General features: G+C 41.8%; 1 protein-coding gene across 1 annotated transcript in view; it reads left to right on the top strand.

The window, feature by feature from the left end:
- LOC139756141 (pescadillo homolog) overlaps positions 1-22,223 on the top strand; it is a 77,339-nt gene that overhangs the window by 24,587 nt on the left and 30,529 nt on the right. Inside the window, exons 5-6 of the mRNA XM_071675276.1 lie at positions 668-803; positions 17,129-17,250. Of these exons, the coding sequence (XP_071531377.1) occupies positions 668-803; positions 17,129-17,250 (258 nt within the window). The remainder of the gene's footprint in view (positions 1-667; positions 804-17,128; positions 17,251-22,223) is intronic.

Below are 22,223 nucleotides of genomic sequence, written 5' to 3'. Positions count from 1 at the left end.
TGTCAATGCTGTTTCCTGTGGGGCGGGGTGGTGCTGGGATTGGATGAAGGCAGTAAGTATGAATATGTGCATGTGTTGATATGTATATGTCTGTGTATGTATGTATATGTATATGTTGAAATGTACAGGTATGTACATGTGCGTATGTGTATTTGGAAATTGAAACATTTAGGGGTTAAATTAAGGCATTGTGTTTTGTTCTATAAATAGGTCATTATGACCTTTGACATGATGGTCAAGGTCAAGTAATTGCAAAAAAATTTCTGGAGAATAATTTTCTAATTTATGGAGATTTTTTACGGAATTTGAAACAATATCATTCTATGAAGCAAGAGTATTGTATACCATAATTAATTCCCTGTGACTTAGGACTTACATATCAAGGTCAAATAACTGCCACTGCCTTTAGTCATATATATTTGAGTTTAACAGAGAAACAGTTAAACCTAATTTTAGTTTTTGATTTTTTAAGTGGGTTGATTTTCACGTAAAGGTATTTTTCCTCTTTTTGAGACTGTATTGGAAGTAACGATATTGACATGGGTATCATAAGTATTTCATTACTGATTTATCGTATAACTGCAGTATCATCAGTAGGAAATATTTATGTTCTAGTTGGTTTTATTGCATTATGTGTCCTAAAATCATAATTTTCTTTTTAACACAGAATGCAACTGATGCTGATTTACGCCTCATGAAAGTCTTTGTGGAGTTCTACATAACTATGCTCGGCTTTGTTAACTGCCGACTATACCATGAGCTGAATATCCACTACCCTCCCAAGTTATGTAACTTAGTGCAAGGTGAGCTCTTCATTATCCATCATTATCTGACATCCTGTTTCTCTCTATATATTAAGGTGATTGTTTGATCTTTGCCATCTCTTCAGACACTTCTTTACCATCATACTTGTTTCTTGTACAGGCCACATCTCAGTCCATTCAAGGTATTCTATGCTTTTTCACATAACTTTTGTCTCTCAGTTCACTCATTTACACTTATTTGGTTATTTTTAAATTCACCTGTTTTATATGCTCTAATATTTTGTGTACTCCCTTCTTTAAAGTGAAGCACTAAATATTAAAAAGGTCTGAAGAGATAGGACAACCAAAAGTTTCTGAAAAGGTTAAAAAGATATTCCTAGGGGACTAGCAGTAGATGTCAATTTTTTTTTTTTTTTTCTTCTTTTTTTTTGTCGCTGTCTTCCGCGTTTGCGAGGTAGCGCAAGGAAACAGACGAAGAAATGGCCCAACCCACCCCCATACACATGTATATACATACGTCCACACACGCAAAATATACATACCTACACAGCTTTCCATGGTTTACCCCAGACGCTTCACATGCCCTGATTCAATCCACTGACAGCCTGTCAACCCCGGTATACCACATCGCTCCAATTCACTCTATTCCTTGCCCTCCTTTCACCCTCCTGCATGTTCAGGCCCCGATCACACAAAATCTTTTTCACTCCATCTTTCCACCTCCAATTTGGTCTCCAACTTCTACTCGTTCCCTCCACCTCCGACACATATATCCTCTTGGTCAACCTTTCCTCACTCATTCTCTCCATGTGCCCAAACCATTTCAAAACACCCTCTTCTGCTCTCTCAACCACGCTCTTTTTATTTCCACACATCTCTCTTACCCTTACGTTACTTACTCGATCAAACCACCTCACACCACACATTGTCCTCAAACATCTCATTTCCAGCACATCCATCCTCCTGCGCACAACTCTATCCATAGCCCACGCCTCGCAACCATACAACATTGTTGAACCACTATTCCTTCAAACATACCCATTTTTGCTTTCCGAGATAATGTTCTCGACTTCCACACATTCTTCAAGGCTCCCAGAATTTTCGCCCCCTCCCCCACCCTATGATCCACTTCCGCTTCCATGGTTCCATCCGCTGCCAGATCCACTCCCAGATATCTAAAACACTTTACTTCCTCCAGTTTTTCTCCATTCAAACTCACCTCCCAATTGACTTGACCCTCAACTCTACTGTACCTAATAACCTTGCTCTTATTCACATTTACTCTTAACTTTCTTCTTTCACACACTTTACCAAACTCAGTCACCAGCTTCTGTAGTTTCTCACATGAATCAGCCACCAGCGCTGTATCATCAGCGAACAACAACTGACTCACTTCCCAAGCTCTCTCATCCCCAACAGACTTCATACTTGCCCCTCTTTCCAAAACTCTTGCATTCACCTCCCTAACAACCCCATCCATAAACAAATTAAACAACCATGGAGACATCACACACCCCTGCCGCAAACCTACATTCACTGAGAACCAATCACTTTCCTCTCTTCCTACACGTACACATGCCTTACATCCTCGATAAAAACTTTTCACTGCTTCTAACAACTTGCCCCCCACACCATATATTCTTAATACCTTCCACAGAGCATCTCTATCAACTCTATCATATGCCTTCTCCATATCCATAAATGCTACATACAAATCCATTTGCTTTTCTAAGCATTTCTCACATACATTCTTCAAAGCAAACACCTGATCCACACATCCTCTACCACTTCTGAAACCACACTGCTCTTCCCCAATCTGATGCTCTGTACATGCCTTCACCCTCTCAATCAATACCCTCCCAAAAAAATACATGAAAATATAAAGTTGAAAAAACTGTGGTGTAAGGTAAGAAATAGTCTTGCTGATGGCAGGGATACACAGATAGTTAGTTCTAGGAAGCAGAAACTGAAGTAATATCTAAAGAGGGAAAAGAACTGTTGTTGCCTTGAAAGATAATTGGGTCAAGTTTAAGGTCAGCTGTGGATAATTCATGAATTGAGTTGCTTTAAACCCAATTCTGCTACATAAGGTGCTGATTAGGTTTGTTGTTTTTTTTTTTTTTTTTTTTTTTATACTTTGTCGCTGTCTCCCGCGTTTGCGAGGTAGCGCAAGGAAACAGACGAAAGAAATGGCCCAACCCCCCCCATACACATGTACATACACACGTCCACACACGCAAAATATACATACCTACACAGCTTTCCTTGGTTTACCCCGGATGCTTCACATGCCTTGATTCAATCCACTGACAGCATGTCAACCCCTGTATACCACATCGCTCCAATTCACTCTATTCCTTGCCCTCCTTTCACCCTCCTGCATGTTCAGGCCCCGATCACACAAAATCCTTTTCACTGCATCTTTCCACCTCCAATTTGGTCTCCCACTTCTACTCGTTCCCTCCACCTCCGACACATATATCCTCTTGGTCAATCTTTCCTCACTCATTCTCTCCATGTGCCCAAACCATTTCAAAACACCCTCTTCTGCTCTCTCAACCACGCTCTTTTTATTTCCACACATCTCTCTTACCCTTACGTTACTTACTCGATCAAACCACCTCACACCACACATTGTCCTCAAACATCTCATTTCCAGCACATCCATCCTCCTGCGCACAACTCTATCCATAGCCCACGCCTCGCAACCATACAACATTGTTGAACCACTATTCCTTCAAACATACCCATTTTTGCTTTCCGAGATAATGTTCTCGACTTCCACACATTCTTCAAGGCTCCCAGAATTTTCGCCCCCTCCCCCACCCTATGATCCACTTCCGCTTCCATGGTTCCATCCGCTGCCAGATCCACTCCCAGATATCTAAAACACTTTACTTCCTCCAGTTTTTCTCCATTCAAACTCACCTCCCAATTGACTTGACCCTCAACTCTACTGTACCTAATAACCTTGCTCTTATTCACATTTACTCTTAACTTTCTTCTTTCACACACTTTACCAAACTCAGTCACCAGCTTCTGTAGTTTCTCACATGAATCAGCCACCAGCGCTGTATCATCAGCGAACAACAACTGACTCACTTCCCAAGCTCTCTCATCCCCAACAGACTTCATACTTGCCCCTCTTTCCAAAACTCTTGCATTCACCTCCCTAACAACCCCATCCATAAACAAATTAAACAACCATGGAGACATCACACACCCCTGCCGCAAACCTACATTCACTGAGAACCAATCACTTTCCTCTCTTCCTACACGTACACATGCCTTACATCCTCGATAAAAACTTTTCACTGCTTCTAACAACTTGCCCCCCACACCATATATTCTTAATACCTTCCACAGAGCATCTCTATCAACTCTATCATATGCCTTCTCCATATCCATAAATGCTACATACAAATCCATTTGCTTTTCTAAGCATTTCTCACATACATTCTTCAAAGCAAACACCTGATCCACACATCCTCTACCACTTCTGAAACCACACTGCTCTTCCCCAATCTGATGCTCTGTACATGCCTTCACCCTCTCAATCAATACCCTCCCAAAAAAATACATGAAAATATAAAGTTGAAAAAACTGTGGTGTAAGGTAAGAAATAGTCTTGCTGATGGCAGGGATACACAGATAGTTAGTTCTAGGAAGCAGAAACTGAAGTAATATCTAAAGAGGGAAAAGAACTGTTGTTGCCTTGAAAGATAATTGGGTCAAGTTTAAGGTCAGCTGTGGATAATTCATGAATTGAGTTGCTTTAAACCCAATTCTGCTACATAAGGTGCTGATTAGGTTTGTTGTTTTTTTTTTTTTTTTTTTTTTTATACTTTGTCGCTGTCTCCCGCGTTTGCGAGGTAGCGCAAGGAAACAGACGAAAGAAATGGCCCAACCCCCCCCATACACATGTACATACACACGTCCACACACGCAAATATACATACCTACACAGCTTTCCTTGGTTTACCCCGGATGCTTCACATGCCTTGATTCAATCCACTGACAGCATGTCAACCCCTGTATACCACATCGCTCCAATTCACTCTATTCCTTGCCCTCCTTTCACCCTCCTGCATGTTCAGGCCCCGATCACACAAAATCCTTTTCACTCCATCTTTCCACCTCCAATTTGGTCTCCCTCTTCTCCTCGTTCCCTCCACCTCCGACACATATATCCTCTTGGTCAATCTTTCCTCACTCATTCTCTCCATGTGCCCAAACCATTTCAAAACACCCTCTTCTGCTCTCTCAACCACGCTCTTTTTATTTCCACACATCTCTCTTACCCTTACGTTACTTACTCGATCAAACCACCTCACACCACACATTGTCCTCAAACATCTCATTTCCAGCACATCCATCCTCCTGCACACAACTCTATCCATAGCCCACGCCTCGCAACCATACAACATTGTTGGAACTACTATTCCTTCAAACATACCCATTTTTGCTTTCCGGGATAATGTTCTCGACTTCCACACATTTTTCAAGGCTCCCAAAATTTTCGCCCCCTCCCCCACCCTATGATCCACTTCCGCTTCCATGGTTCCATCCGTTGACAGATCCACTCCCAGATATCCAAAACACTTCACTTCCTCCAGTTTTTCTCCATTCAAACTCACCTCCCAATTGACTTGACCCTCAACCCTACTGTACCTAATAACCTTGCTCTTATTCACATTTACTCTTAACTTTCTTCTTCCACACACTTTACCAAACTCCGTCACCAGCTTCTGCAGTTTCTCACATGAATCCGCCACCAGCGTTGTATCATCAGCGAACAACAACTGACTCACTTCCCAAGCTCTCTCATCCCCAACAGACTTCATACTTGCCCCTCTTTCCAAGACTCTTGCATTTACCTCCCTAACAACCCCATTGTAGAGCCATCAAGGGGGTGGGAAAGTTGTAAGACCTTGAGTTTATATACGTTTACACAAGAATGACAGATGACAGGACGTTTGATTGGCCCATGACTGGGTTGTCCGAAAGAAAGGAGTTTAACTTGACAAGAAAGTGTAATTCTGCTCAGCAGTTTTTAAAACTGTCCCTGACTCTCTGCTACTGTTGCACATTATCCTTCTAGTGTCCCCATTACTTCTGTTGTTTATAGTTTATTTATGGCATTTTTCTCATAATATGCCTAAATTTATTTATAGGAAAAGAAGCATTTTCCCATGTCTGTACTACATCTTTTAGCTTTGAGTTTTATTCCATTTGTCCCGGTAACTATTTTCTTTGTATTTCGAAAAGATGTTTGTAATTTTCTTTATCGAACTTGTTCAGAATTTTGAACAGTTGGATTAAGTTGCTGTGAACTCTACAATTTTTGAGAGAGAAGAGATCCAGTTTTTTAGTCTCTCTTCGTATGCCTGATTTGTAAGGGATGGAATCAATTTTGTCATGTATCTTTGTCCTTGCTCCAATTTATCCATCTTTTTATGGTTTGGGGACCAAAACTGGACTGGATATTCAAGGTGTGGTCTTACTAGAGTATTATAAAGTGTGAAAATTGTTTCTAGTGTCTTGTAATCAATGTTCCTGGCTATGAAACCTAACATTTGGTTGTCTTTTTTACTTGCTGCTTGACACAGTTTTTTGTACTTCAGATTGTTGCTAATGAAAACTCCAGTGCCCTATTCTTCATTTGATATATAGAGTTTCCAAATAGTTTGTGTTTGCAATGTATATTCTTGTCTCCAAAGTGCATAACTTTACACTTGTGTACATTAAACTTCATTTGCCATCTTTTGACCACTTTGCTAGTAAGGTAAGATCTCTGAATCATTTTGAAGTCCCGCCTGTTTACAGCTCCACCTCCTAGTTTAGCACCATCAGCAGATATGGAGATCTTAGATATGAGACTGAGTTCTAGGTCATTAATGTATATATTATGAAAAGACTTGTGCTTAGAACCAGCCCCTGCAGCACACCATTCTTTACGTCTAGTCAATCTGAGGCTTTGCCGTTTAATACTACACTCTGCTTTCTTCTGGTAAGCCATTCTCTAATCCATGTACAGAGTTTTTCACCAATTCTGTGTGCTTTGAGTTTATGTAAAAGTCTCTTGTGAGTTACTTGGTAGAAAGCTTTTTGGAATCTCATTATATTACATCAGACAGAACTTTTTCAGCCCTGTTCCGATAAATGACATTAAAGAATTCCAGCAAGTTCATCAGGCTGGATCTTCTATTGCAGAAATCGTGTTTCTTTTTTATATGATTTTGTGTTCTGCTAGAAACGTGACAATTTTATTTTGTATTATTTTTTCATCTTTTCACTTAATACTGATGTAAGGCTAATTAGGCAATAGTTCAAGACACACTTTTTGTCTCCTCTTTTTTATATGTAGGGGTAACATTTGCTAGTTTGCAGTAAGTTGGCACCTGATCATCTGATAGAGATTTGTTTGATATTTTTGTTATGGGGTATATCAGCAGTCTCATGACCTCTTAAAAATCATGGAGCTAAGTTATCTGGCCTGTTAGATTAGTTAGGATTTTATTAGTCCAGGTATTTAAGTACTTCAGAGCTCTTTATTTTTCTAACCGTCAACTCTTTTTTTATCAGATCCTTGAAACATTTTCATTGGTTGCAGTATTCGAGATGTTTTTTCAATTGTGAATACGGAGGTAAAGGAATTATTTTGTATGGTAACCATTTCCCTGTCATCAGTAGTTAGTGTGTCATGTTTGTTTTGTAATGGTCCAATTCCTTCTTTTACTGTCTTCCTTTGTTTTATACTTTGATTATAACTTTCAAGGAAATTCTTTTTTCTTCCTCATGTTTACTCTGTCTTTTGACCTTCTAACACTCTTTGGATTTTAATTAATTCTTGGTGATTTTCATTGGTTCCGATTGATTTGAATTTCTTATATATTTTTTCTTTTGAGAATTAGTCCTATTCCTCTATTCATCCATGATTGTTTTGAAATATTGCAAGTTCTCATGATTCATGGAATATGTTTATTTTCAATCTTGCATAGTGTGCTTTTAGAATTGTTCCACATTTCCTCTACTGTGTGAATGTCAGGAAGTTTTGTCCAATTGGTACTGCAAATTTTGTGTCTAATGTTTTCAAGAATTTGTAGTCATTATTTCATGATGTAAAAAAAAAGAGGGCAAATGAGAGTTAGGGTAAGAGAGTATCATTGAATTTTAGGGAGAATAAAAAAATATGCGTGCATAGTGCCATTGTACAAAGGCAAAGGGGATAAGAGTGAGTGCTCAAATTACAGAGGTATAAGTTTGTTGAGTATTCCTGGTAAATTATATGGGAGGGTATTGATTGAGAGGGTGAAGGCATGTACAGAGCATCAGATTGGGGAAGAGCAGTGTGGTTTCAGAAGTGGTAGAGGATGTGTGGATCAGGTGTTTGCTTTGAAGAATGTATGTGAGAAATACTTAGAAAAGCAAATGGATTTGTATGTAGCATTTATGGATCTGGAGAAGGCATATGATAGAGTTGATAGAGATGCTCTGTGGAAGATATTAAGAATATATGGTGTGGGAGGCAAGTTGTTAGAAGCAGTGAAAAGTTTTTATCGAGGATGTAAGGCATGTGTACGTGTAGGAAGAGAGGAAAGTGATTGGTTCTCAGTGAATGTAGGTTTGCGGCAGGGGTGTGTGATGTCTCCATGGTTGTTTAATTTGTTTATGGATGGGGTTGTTAGGGAGGTGAATGCAAGAGTTTTGGAAAGAGGGGCAAGTATGAAGTCTGTTGGGGATGAGAGAGCTTGGGAAGTGAGTCAGTTGTTGTTCGCTGATGATACAGCGCTGGTGGCTGATTCATGTGAGAAACTGCAGAAGCTGGTGACTGAGTTTGGTAAAGTGTGTGAAAGAAGAAAGTTAAGAGTAAATGTGAATAAGAGCAAGGTTATTAGGTACAGTCGGGTTGAGGGTCAAGTCAATTGGGAGGTGAGTTTGAATGGAGAAAAACTGGAGGAAGTAAAGTGTTTTAGATATCTGGGAGTGGATCTGGCAGCGGATGGAACCATGGAAGCGGAAGTGGATCATAGGATGGGGGAGGGGGCGAAAATTCTGGGAGCCTTGAAGAATGTGTGGAAATCGAGAACATTATCTCGGAAAGCAAAAATGGGTATGTTTGAAGGAATAGTGGTTCCAACAATGTTGTATGGTTGCAAGGCGTGGGCTATGGATAGAGTGGTGCGCAGGAGGATGGATGTGCTGGAAATGAGATGTTTGAGGACAATGTGTGGTGTGAGGTGGTTTGATCGAGTAAGTAACGTAAGGATAAGAGAGATGTGTGGAAATAAAAAGAGCGTGGTTGAGAGAGCAGAAGAGGGTGTTTTGAAATGGTTTGGGCACATGGAGAGAATGAGTGAGGAAAGATTGACCAAGAGGATATATGTGTCGGAGGTGGAGGGAACGAGGAGAAGAGGGAGACCAAATTGGAGGTGGAAAGATGGAGCGAAAAAGATTTTGTGTGATCGGGGCCTGAACATGCAGGAGGGTGAAAGGAGGGCAAGGAATAGAGTGAATTGGAGCGATGTGGTGTACCGGGGTTGACGTGCTGTCAGTGGATTGAATCAGGGCATGTGAAGCGTCTGGGGTAAACCATGGAAAGCTGTGTAGGTATGTATATTTGTGTGTGTGGACGTATGTATATACATGTGTATGGGGGTGGGTTGGGCCATTTCTTTCGTCTGTTTCCTTGCGCTACCTCGCAAACACGGGAGACAGCGACAAAGCAAAAAAAAAAAAAAAATATTTTGAAGAGCTTGTGGATTTGTGTGCTGAAAAAGGACTGGTGATTGGGAATACCTGGTTGAGAAAGAGAGTTATACATAAGTATACGTATGTGATTAGGAGAGATGGCTAGAGGGCGTTATTGGATTACGTGTTAATTGATAGGCATGTAAAAGAGAGACTTTTGGATGTTAATGTTTTTACCAAGGATGTAAGGCATGTGTACAAATAGGAAGAGAGGAAAGTGATTGGTTCCCAGTGAATGTTAGTTTGCGGCAGGGGTGCATGATGTCTCCGTGGTTGTTTAATTTGTTTATGGATGGGTTGGTTAGGGAGGTAAATGCAAGAGTTTTGGAGAGAGGGGCAAGTATGCAGTCTGTTGTGGATGAGAGGGCTTGGGAAATGGGTCAGTTGTTGCTCACTGATGATACAGCACTAGCAGCTGATTCGGGTGAGAAACTGCAGAAGTTGGTGACTGAGTTTTTGATAAAGTGTGTGAAAGAAGAAAATTGAGAGTAAATGTGAATATGAGCAAGGTTATTAGGTTCAGTAGGGTTGAGGGACAAGTTAATTGGGAAGTAAGTTTCAATGGAGAAAAATTGAAAGAAGTGAAGTGTTTTAGATATCTGGGAGTGGACTTAGCATCAGATGGAACCTTGGAAGCAGAAATGAGTCACAAGGTGGGGGAGGGGGCGAAGGTTTTGTGAGTGTTGAAGAATGTGTAGAAGGCGTGAACATTATTTCAGAGAGCAAAAATGGGTATGTTTGAAGGAATAGTTGTTCCAACAATGTTATATGGTTGCTAGGTGTGGGCTATAGATAGGGTTGTGCGGAGGAGGGCGGATGTGTTGGAAATGAGATGTTTGAGGACAATATGTGGTGTGAGGTGGTTTGATCCAGTAAGTGATGAAAGGGTAAGAGAGATGTGTGGTAATAAAAAGAGTGTGGTTGAGAGAGCAGAAGAGTGTTGAAATGGTTTGGACACATGGAGACAATGAGTAAGGAAAGATTAACAAAGAGGATATATGTGTCAGAGGTGGAGGGAAGAAGGAGAAGCTGGAGACCAAATTGGAGATGGAAAGATGGAGTGAAAAAGATTTTGAGCGATCGGGGCCTGAACATAAAAGAGGATGAGAGGTGTGCAAGGAATGGAGTGAATTGGAATGATGTGCTATACCAGGGTTGACATGCTGTCAGTGGATTGAACCATGGCATGTGAAGCATCTAAGGTAAACCATAGAAAGTTTTGTGGGGCCTGGATGTGGAAAGGGAGCTGTGGTTTTGGTGCTTTACTCATGACAGCTAAAGACAGAGTGTGAACGAATGTGGCCTTTTTTGTCTGTTCCTGGTGCTGCCTTGCTAGAAGAGGGGAATGCTATTTCTGTGTGGCGGGTTGGTAACAGGAATGGATGAAGGCAGCAAGTATTGATATGTACATGTGTATATATGTATATGTCTGTGTATGTATGCAAATGGATTTGTATGTAGCATTTATGGATCTGGAGAAGGCATATGATAGAGTTGATAGAGATGCTCTGTGGAAGGTATTAAGAATATATGGTGTGGGAGGAAAGTTGTTAGAAGCAGTGAAAAGTTTTTATCGAGGATGTAAGGCATGTGTACGTGTAGGAAGAGAGGAAAGTGATTGGTTCTCAGTGAATGTAGGTTTGCGGCAGGGGTGTGTGATGTCTCCATGGTTGTTTAATTTGTATATGGATGGGGTTGTTAGGGAGGTAAATGCAAGAGTTTTGGAAAGAGGGGCAAGTATGAAGTCTGTTGGGGATGAGAGAGCTTGGGAAGTGAGTCAGTTGTTGTTTGCTGATGATACAGCGCTGGTGGCTGATTCATGTGTGAAACTGCAGAAGCTGGTGACTGAGTTTGGTAAAGTGTGTGGAAGAAGAAAGTTAAGAGTAAATGTGAATAAGAGCAAGGTTATTAGGTACAGTAGGGTTGAGGGTCAAGTCAATTGGGAGGTGAGTTTGAATGGAGAAAAACTGGAGGAAGTGAAGTGTTTTAGATATCTGGGAGTGGATCTGGCAGTGGATGGAACCATGGAAGCGGAAGTGGATCATAGGGTGGGGGAGGGGGCGAAAATTCTGGGAGCCTTGAAGAATGTGTGGAAGTCGAGAACATTATCTCGGAAAGCAAAAATGGGTATGTTTGAAGGAATAGTGGTTCCAACAATATTGTATGGTTGCGAGGGGTGGGTTATGGATAGAGTTGTGCGCAGGAGGATGGATGTGCTGGAAATGAGATGTTTGAGGACAATGTGTGGTGTGAGGTGGTTTGATCGAGTGAGTAACGTAAGGGTAAGAGAGATGTGTGGAAATAAAAAGAGCGTGGTTGAGAGAGCAGAAGAGGGTGTTTTGAAGTGGTTTGGGCACATGGAGAGGATGAGTGAGGAAAGATTGACCAAGAGGATATATGTGTCGGAGGTGGAGGGAACAAGGAGAAGAGGGAGACCAAATTGGAGGTGGAAAGATGGAGTGAAAAAGATTTTGTGTGATCGGGGCCTGAACATGCAGGAGGGTGAAAGGAGGGCAAGGAATAGAGTGAATTGGAGCGATGTGGTATACCGGGGCTGACGTGCTGTCAGTGGATTGAATCAGGGCATGTGAAACGTCTGGGGTAAACCATGGAAAGCTGTGTAGGTATGTATATTTGCGTGTGTGGACGTATGTATATACATGTGTATGGGGGGGGTTGGGCCATTTCTTTCGTCTGTTTCCTTGCGCTACCTCGCAAACGCGGGAGACAGCGACAAAGTATAAAAAAAAAAAAAAAAAATAATGTGTGTAAGACAAGAGAACAAATGGGAACATTGGCGAAGGGAGCAGATGGGGAAGTGATAACAAGTAGTGATGGAGTGAGTATTTCGAAGGTTTGTGGAATGTCTTTGATGATAGAGTGGCAGATATAGGGTGTTTTGTTTGGGGTGGTGTACGAAGTGAGAGGGGTCAGGGAGAATGATTTGGTGAAGAAGAGAGAAGAGTTAGTGAAAGCTTTGCAGAAGTTGAAATCTGGCATGGCAGTGGATTTGGATGGTATTCAAGTGGAATTTATTAAAAAAGGGGGGTGACTGTGTTGTTGATTTGCTGGTAAGGATATTCAGTGTATGTATGGACCAGGATGAAGTGCCTGAGGACTGAGAGAATGCACACATTGTGCCATTGTACAAAGGCAAAGGGGATAAAGGTGAATGTTCAAACTACAGAGGCATAAGTTTGTTGAGTATTCCTGGGAAATTATGTGGAAGGGCACTGATTGAGAGGGTGAAGGCATGTACAGAGCATCAGATTAGGGAAGAGCAATGTGGTTTCAGCAGTGGTAGAGGATGTGTGGATCAGGTGTTTGCTTTGATGATTTTTTTTTTTTTTTTTTTTTTTTTTCTCCCGCGTTTGCGAGGTAGCGCAAGGAAACAGACGAAAGAAATGGCCCAACCCACCCCCATGCACATGCCTTGATTCAATCCACTGACAGCACGTCAACCCCGGTATACCACATCGATCCAATTCACTCTATTCTTTGCCCTCCTTTCACCCTCCTGCATGTTCAGGCCCCGATCACACAAAATCTTTTTCACTCCATCTTTCCACCTCCAATTTGGTCTTCCTCTTCTCCTTGTTCCCTCCACCTCCGACACATATATCCTCTTGGTCAATCTTTCCTCACTCATTCTCTCCATGTGACCAAACCATTTCAAAACACCCTCTTCTGCTCTCTCAACCACGCTCTTTTTATTTCCACACATCTCTCTTACCCTTACGTTACTTACTCGATCAAACCACCTCACACCACACATTGTCCTCAAACATCTCATTTCCAGCACATCCATCCTCCTGCGCACAACTCTATCCATAAGTCCATGCCTCGCAACCATACAACATTGTTGGAACCACTATTCCTTCAAACATACCCATTTTTGCTTTCCGAGATAATGTTCTCGACTTCCACACATTCTTCAAGGCTCCCAGAATTTTCGCCCCCTCCCCCAACCTATGATCCACTTCCGCTTCCATGGTGCCATCCGCTGCCAGATCCACTCCCAGATATCTAAAACACTTCACTTCCTCCAGTTTTTCTCCATTCAAACTCACCTCCCAATGATGAATATATGTGAGAAATACTTTGGAAAACAGATGGATTTGTATGTAGCATTTATGGGTCTGGAGAAGGCATTTGATATGGTTGATAGAGTTACTTTGTGGAAGGTTTTAAGAGTATATGGTGTTGGAGGTAAGTTGCTAGAAGCATTGAAAAGTGTTTACCAAGCATGTAAGGCATGTGTACGAGTAGGAAGAGAAGAGATTGATTGGTTCCCAGTGAATGTTGGTTTGTGGCAGGGGTGTGTGATGTCCCCATGGTTGTTGAATTTGTTTATGGATTGGGTTGTTAGAGAGGTAAATGCATGAGTTTTGGAGAGAGAGAGGCAAGTATGCAGTCATTTGTGAATGAGAGGGCTTCGGAAGGGAGTCAGTTGTTTGCCAATGAGACATCTCTAGTGACTGATTCATGTGAGAAACTGCAGAGGTTGGTGACTGAGTTTGGAAAAGTGTGTGAAAGGAGAAAGTTGAGAGTAAATGTGAATAAGAGCAAGGTTATTAGGTTCAGTAGGGTTGAGGGACAAATTAATTGGGATGTAAGTTTGAATGGAGAAAAATTGGAGTAAGTGAAGTGTTTTAGATATCTGGGAGTGGACTTAGCAGTGGATGAATCCATGGAAGTGGAAGTAAGTCACAGGGTGGGGAGGGAGCGATGAAGAATGTATGGAAGGAGAGAACGTTATCTCAGAGGCAAAAATGGGTATGTTTGAAGGAATGGCAGTTCCAACAATTTTGTATGGTTGCGAGGCATAGGCTAGAGATTGGGTTGTATGGAGGAGGGTGAATGTGTTGGAAATGAAATGCTTGAGGACAGTATGTGGTCTGAGGTGGTTTGATCGAGTAATTAATGAAAGGGTAAGAGAGATGTGTGGAAATGAAAATAGTATGGTTGAGGGAGCAGAAGAGGGTGTATTGAAATGGTTTGGACGTATGGAGGGAATGAGTGAGGAAAGATTAACAAAGATGTATGTGTCAGAGGTTGAGGGAAGAAGAAGTGGGAGACCAAATTAGAGGTGGAAGGATGGAGTGAAAAAGATTTTGAGGTATTAGGGCCTGAACATACAGGAGGGTGAGAGGCATGCAAGGAATAGAGTGAATTGGAACGATGTGGTATACCTGGGGCGAATCGCTGAAAACGGACTGAACCGGTTCCATGTGAAATGTCTGGGGTAAACCATGGAAAGGTCTGTAGGGCCTGGATGTGGATAGGGAGCTGTGGTTTCGGTGCATTATACATGACAGCTATAGACAGTGTTTAATGAATTTGGCCTTTTTTGTTTGTTTTCCTGGTGCTGCCTTGCAGAAGCGGGGGGTAGCGATGCTGTTTCCTGTTAGGTGGAGTAGCACCAGGAGTGGATGAAGGCAAGCAAGTATGAATATGTTTGTGTTCATATATGTATATGTCTGTGTATGTGTATGTAAAAAAAAAGAAAAATAATGATATCTTTGACCGCTGTCTTCTGCGTCAGTGAGGTAACGCAAGGAAGCAAACGAGGAATGGCCCAACCCACCCACATACACATGTACATACATAAATGCCCATACACGCACATGTATATACATATTCACCTTATACATACACATACATATATATATATTTTATTTATTTATTTATTTATTTATTTTGCTTTGTTGCTGTCTCCCGCGTTTGCAAGGTAGCGCAAGGAAACAGACGAAAGAAATGGCCCAACCCACCCCCATACACATGTATATACACACACGTCCACACACGCAAATATACATACCTATACATCTCAATGTACACATATATATACACACACAGACACATACATATATACCCATGCACACAATTCACACTGTCTGCCTTTATTCATTCCCATCGCCACCTCGCCACACATGGAATACCATCCCCCTCCCCCCTCATGTGTGCGGGGTAGCGCTAGGAAAAGACAACAAAGGCCTCATTCGTTCACACTCAGTCTCTAGCTGTCATGCAATAATGCCCGAAACCACAGCTCCCTTTCCACATCCAGGCCCCACACAGCTTTCCATGGTTTACCCCAGACGCTTCATATGCCCTGATTCAATCCACTGACAGCACGTCAACCCCGGTATACCACATCGATCCAATTCACTCTATTCCTTGCCTGCCTTTCACCCTCCTGCATGTTCAGGCCCCGATCACTCAAAATCTTTTTCACTCCATCTTTCCACCTCCAATTTGGTCTCCCACTCCTCCTCGTTCCCTCCGACACATATATCCTCTTGGTCAATCTTTCCTCACTCATTCTCTCCATGTGCCCAAACCATTTCAAAACACCCTTTTCTGCTCTCTCAACCACGCTCTTTTTATTTCCACACATCTCTCTTACCCTTACGTTACTTACTCGATCAAACCACCTCACACCACACATTGTCCTCAAACATCTCATTTCCAGCACATCCATCCTGCGCACAACTCTATCCATAACCCACGCCTCGCAACCATACAACATTGTTGGAACCACTATTCCTTCAAACATACCCATTTTTGCTTTCCGAGATAATGTTCTCGACTTCCACACATTCTTCAAGGCTCCCAGAATTTTCGCCCCCTCCCCCACCCTATGATCCACTTCCGCTTCCATGGTTCCATCCGCTGCCAGATCCACTCCCAGATATCTAAAACACTTCACTTCCTCCAGTTTTTCTCCATTCAAACTCACCTCCCAATTGCCTTGACCCTCAACCCTACTGTACCTAATAACCTTGCTCTTATTCACATTTACTCTTAACTTTCTTCTTTCACACACTTTACCAAACTCAGTCACCAGCTTCTGCAGTTTCTCACATGAATCAGCCACCAGCGCTGTATCATCAGCGAACAACAACTGACTCACTTCCCAAGCTCTCTCATCCCCCACAGACTTCATACTTGCCCCTCTTTCCAAAACTCTTGCATTTACCTCCCTAACAACCCCATCCATAAACAAATTAAACAACCATGGAGACATCACACACCCCTGCCGCAAACCTACATTCACTGAGAACCAATCACTTTCCTCCCTTCCTGCACGTACACATGCCTTACATCCTCGATAAAAACTTTTCACTGCTTCTAACAACTTGCCTCCCACACCATATATTCTTAATACCTTCCACAGAGCGTCTCTATCAACTCTATCATATGCCTTCTCCAGATCCATAAATGCTACATACAAATCCATTTGCTTTTCTAAGTATTTCTCACATACATTCTTCAAAGCAAACATCTGATCCACACATCCTCTATCACTTCTGAAACCACACTGCTCTTCCCCAATCTGATGCTCTGTACATGCCTTCACCCTCTCAATCAATACCCTCCCATATAATTTTCCAGGAATACTCAACAAACTTATATCTCTGTAATTTGAGCACTCACTCTTATCCCCTTTGCCTTTGTACAATGGCACTTATTTCACATGGAACTGGTTTTTCTTAGTGATACTGCATATTTGTGACTACAGAGAAAATGTATTGTACTAGAGTGTAAACTTTGCATTTATCACTGAAGTTAAATATGTTGTATTTGATTCTTTATTGTGTTTGTTATAGGTGAAACAGAAGAACAGCAGAGTGAGATTATATCAGAACGTGTTGCATCACTGAACATTCCTCTGCTGAGATCTCGAGTGGAGGAAGATGATGATGAAGTTGGCATTGATATTCATCTTTTTGTATGTATTTTTTGTGGTTTTTCTTTTCATTCTTTCATTTGTGATTATCACTCTGTATGTTAGTGAGGTAGCACTAGGAACATGTAAAGTGCCACTGTATAAAGATAAGGTGGATGAAGGTAAGTGTTCAAACTACAGAGTATAACTTTGTTGAGTATACCTCATAAATTGTATGGGAGAATAGTGATTGAGAGGGTAAATGCATGTACAGAGCATGAGTTGGGAGGAACAGTGTGGTTTCAGGAGTGGTAGAGGATGTATGGATCATGTGTTTGCTTTAAGGAGTGTGAGAGAAATGGTTAGACAAACAGATGGATTTGTATGTGGCATTTATGGATCTAGAGCAAGCATATGATAGGGTTGATAGAGATGCCTTGTGGAAAGTTATAAAGTTTTATGATGTTGGAGGAAAGCTGCTAAAAACAAGTGTACAAGTGGTAAGAGAGGAGAGTGAGTGGTTCTTGGTAAAGGTCCATCATTCTCCTTCTTCCATCCACTTTTGATTCGTATGTCCTCTTTGTCCACCTTTCTTCACTCATATTCTCCATATGTCCAAACCATTTCAGAACATCATGTTCACCTATCTGAACCATGCTTTTTATTACCGTGGCACTTTCTTACCCTTTCATTGCATATTTAGTCTGACCACCTCACATCTCATATATTCCTTAAACGTTTAATTTCCAACACATCCACCCTCCTCCACAAAGTTTGTTCTCTTGCCCATGCCTTGCATCCATATGATATTGGTGGAACTACTATTCCTTCAGACATAACCATTTTTGCCCTGCCAGATGATATTGTCTCTTTACACACATTCTACAGCGTTCCTAGAACCTTTACCCCCCCTCACCTTCCCTATGACTCACTTCCGTCGCCACGATACCACTCGCTGCTGTGTTCATTTCCAGATATCTGAAACCCTTCCCTTCCTCAAATTTTTTCAGACTAACACCTCAGTTAACTTGCCCCTCAACCCTGCTAAAGCTAATACCCTTGCTTTAATCCACATTCACTCTCAACTTTCTGCTTTGACACACTTTTCCAAACTCAGTCACCAACTTCTGCAGTTTCTCATTCAAATCAGCCACCAGTGCTGTATCATCAGCAAACAACAACAACCAGAGATTGACTGAAAAAATGTGGTCTTTTTGTCTTTTCCTGATGCTACCTCACTGGGGGGATGCTATTTCCTATGTGGTGGGTTGGCAGCAAGTATGAATATGTACATGTGTATGTATGTATATGTCTGTGTATGGATATATGTGTATTCATTGAAATGTATGTGTAGGTATATGTACATGTATGGGCATTTATGTATATATATGTGTATATGAGGGGTTGGGCCATTCTTTGTCTGTTCCATTTATTACCCCACTCATGCAGGAAACAGCAATTAAGTAGAATAATGATGGTTTATTTTTCAGGGCAAAAATAAGTATGCTTGAAGGAATAGTGGTTCCAACAGTGTTATATGGTTGCGAGGCATGGGCTATAGATGGGGTTGTGCAGAGGAGGGTGATGTGTTGGAAATGAAATGTTTGAGGACAATATGTTGTGTGAGGTGGTTTGATCGAATAAGTAATGAAAGGGTAAGAGAGATGTGTAGTAGTAAAAATGTGGTTGAGAAAACAGAATAGGTTGTGTTGAAATAGTTTGGACACATGGAGAGAATGAGTGAGGAAAGATTGACAAAGAGGATATATGTGTCAGAAGTAGAGGGAAGAAGGAGAAGTGGGAGACTAATTGGAGGTGGAAGGATGGAGTGAAAAAGATTTTGAGCAATCGGGGCCTGAACATATAAGAGGGTGAAAGGTGTGCAAGGAATAGAGTGAATTGGAACGATGTGGCATACCGGGATGGACGTGCTATCAGTGGATTGAAACAGTGCATGTGAAGCATCTAGGGTAAACCATGGAAAGGTCTGTGAGGCCTGGATGTGGAAAGGGAGCTGTGGTTTCAGTGCTTTACACATGACAGCTAGAGACTGAGTGTGAACGAGTGTAGCCTTTTTTGTCTTTTCTTAATGTTGCCTCGCTGGAGGAGGAGGGAGGGGTGCTATTTCATGTGTGGCAGGGTGGCGACAGGAATGGATGAAGGCAGCAAGTATGAATATGTACTTGTGTATATATGTAAATGTCTGTATATGTATATGTATGTATAGGTTGTAAAATCTGTGTATGTATATGTGTGTGTGTGTGTGGGCGTTTAGGTATATACATGTGTATGTGGTTGGGTTGGGCCATTCCTCGTCTGTTTCCATGTGCTACCTTGCTAACATGGGAGGTGGTGATTATGTGTAATAAATAAATGATATTATGTATTTTATTTATTATACCTTGTCGCTGTCTCCCGCTTTAGCGAGGTAGCGCAACAAACAGACGAAAGAATGGCCCAACCTACACACATACACATGTATATACATACACATCCACACACACATACTTGCTGCCTTTATTCGTTCCCGTCTACACCCCGCCACACATGAAATGGCAACCCCCTCCTTCTGCACGTGCGCTTGGTAGCGCTAGGAAAAGACAACAAAAACCACATTAGTTCACACTCAGTCTCTATCGGTCATGTATAATGCACCGAAACCACAGCTCCCTTTCCACATCCAAGCCCCACAAAACTTTCCATGGTTTACCCCAGATGCTTCACATGCCCTAGTTCAATCCATTGACAGCACGTCGTGCCTAGTATACCGCATCGTTCCAATTCACTGTATTTCTTGCACACTTATTCATTTCACCCTCCTGCATGTTCAAGCCCCGATTGCTCAAAATCTTTTTTCACTCCATCCTTTCACCTCAAATTTGGTCCCCCAATTGTCCTCGTTCCCTCCACCTCTGACATATATATCCTCTTTGTCAATCTTTCCTCACTCATTCTCTCCATGTGCCCAAACCATTTCAACACTCCCTCTTCTGCTCTCTCAACCGCACTCTTTTTATTACCACACGTTAATTACCCTTTCATTACTTACGCGATCAAACCACCTAACACCACATATTCTCCTCATACATCTCATTTCCAACACATCCACCCTCCTTCGCATAACCCAATCTATAGCCCATGCCTCGCAACCATATAACATTGTTGGAATCACTGTTCCTTCAAACATATCCATTTTTGCTTTCCAAGATAATGTTCTCGCCTTCCACACATTTTTCAACGCTCCCAGAACTTTCGCCCCCTCCCCCACCCTATGACTCACTTCTGCTTCCATGGTTCCATCTGCTGCCAAATCCACTCCCGGATATCTGAAGCACTTCACTTCCTCCAGTTTTTCTCCATTCAAATTTACCTCCCAATTGCTTGTCCCTCAACCCTACTGTACCTAATAACCTTGCTCTTATTCATAGTTACTCTCAGCTTTCTTCTTTCACACACTTTACCAAACTCAGTCACCAGCTTCTGCAGTTTCTCACCCGAATCAGCCACCAGCACTTTAACATCAGTGAACAACGGCTGACTCACTTGCCAAGCCCTCTCATCCACAACAGACTGCATACTTGCCCCTCTCTCCAAAACTCTTGCATTCACCTCCCTAACTACCCTATCCATAAACAAATTAAGCAACCATGGAGACATCACGCACCCCTGCCACAAACCGACATTCACTGAGAACCAATCACTTTCCTCTCTTCCTACTCGTACACATGCCTTACATCCTTGATAAAAACTTTTCACTGCTTCTAGCAACTTGCCTTCCACACCATATATTCTTAATATTTTCCACATAGCATCTCTATCAACTCTATCATATGCCAAATCCATAAATGCTTCATACAAGTCCATTTGTTTTTCTAAGTATTTCTCACATACATTCTTCAAAGCAAACACCTGATCCACACATCCTCTACCACTTCTGAAACCACACTGCTTTTCCCCAATCTGATGCTCTGTACATGCCTTCACCCTCTCACTCAATACCCTCCCATATAATTTCCCAGGAATTTTCAACAAACATATACCTCTGTAATTTGAACACTCACCTTTATCTCCTTTGCCTTTGTACAATGGCACTCACTATGCATGCACTCTGCCAATCCTCAGGCACTTCACCATGAGCCATACATACTTTGAATATGCTTACCAACCAGTCAACAACACAGTCACCCCCTTTTTTGATAAATTCCACTGCAATAACATCTAAAGCCGGCACCTTGCCAGCTTTCATCTTCCGCAAAACTTTCACTACCTCTTCTCTGTTTACCAAATCATTCTCCTTAACCCTCTCACTTCACACACCACCTTGACCAAGACACCTTACATCTGCCACTCTATCATCTAACACATTCAACAAACCTTCAAAATACTCACTCCATCTCCTTCTCACATCACCACTATGTGTTATTACCTCCTCATTACCCCACTTCACCAATGTTCCCATTTGTTCTCTTGTCTTACTTGTCTTATGCACTTTATTTACCTCCTTCCAAAACATCTTTTTCTTCTCCCAAAGATTTAATGATACTCTCTCATCCCAACTCTCATTTGCCCTCTTTTTCACCTCTTGCACCTTTCTCTTGACCTCCTGCCTCTTTCTTTTATACATCTCCCAGACATTTGCACTATTTCCCTGTAAGAATCATCCAAATGCCTTTCTCTTCTCTTACACTAATAATCTTACTTCTTCATCCCACCACTCACTACCCTTTCTAATCTGCCCACCTCCCACGCTTCTCATGCCACAAGCATCTTTTGCGCAAGCCATCACTGCTTTCCTAAATACATCCCATTCCTCCCCCACTCCCCTTACGTCCTTTGTTCTCACCTTTTTCCATTCTGCACTCAGTCTCTCCTGGTACTTCCTCACACAAGTCTCCTTCCCAAGCTCACTTTCTCTCACCACTCTCTTCACCCCAACATTCTTTCTTCTTTTCTGAAAACCTCTACAAATCTTCACCTTCGCCTCCACAAGATAATGATCAGACATCCCTCCATTGCACCTTTCAGCACATTAACAT

The sequence above is a fragment of the Panulirus ornatus genome, chromosome 20 (assembly GCF_036320965.1).
Source record: "Panulirus ornatus isolate Po-2019 chromosome 20, ASM3632096v1, whole genome shotgun sequence".
NCBI lineage: Eukaryota > Metazoa > Arthropoda > Malacostraca > Decapoda > Palinuridae > Panulirus > Panulirus ornatus.
Note: the sequence above shows the minus strand (reverse complement) of the source record. Positions and strands in the feature narration are given on the sequence as shown.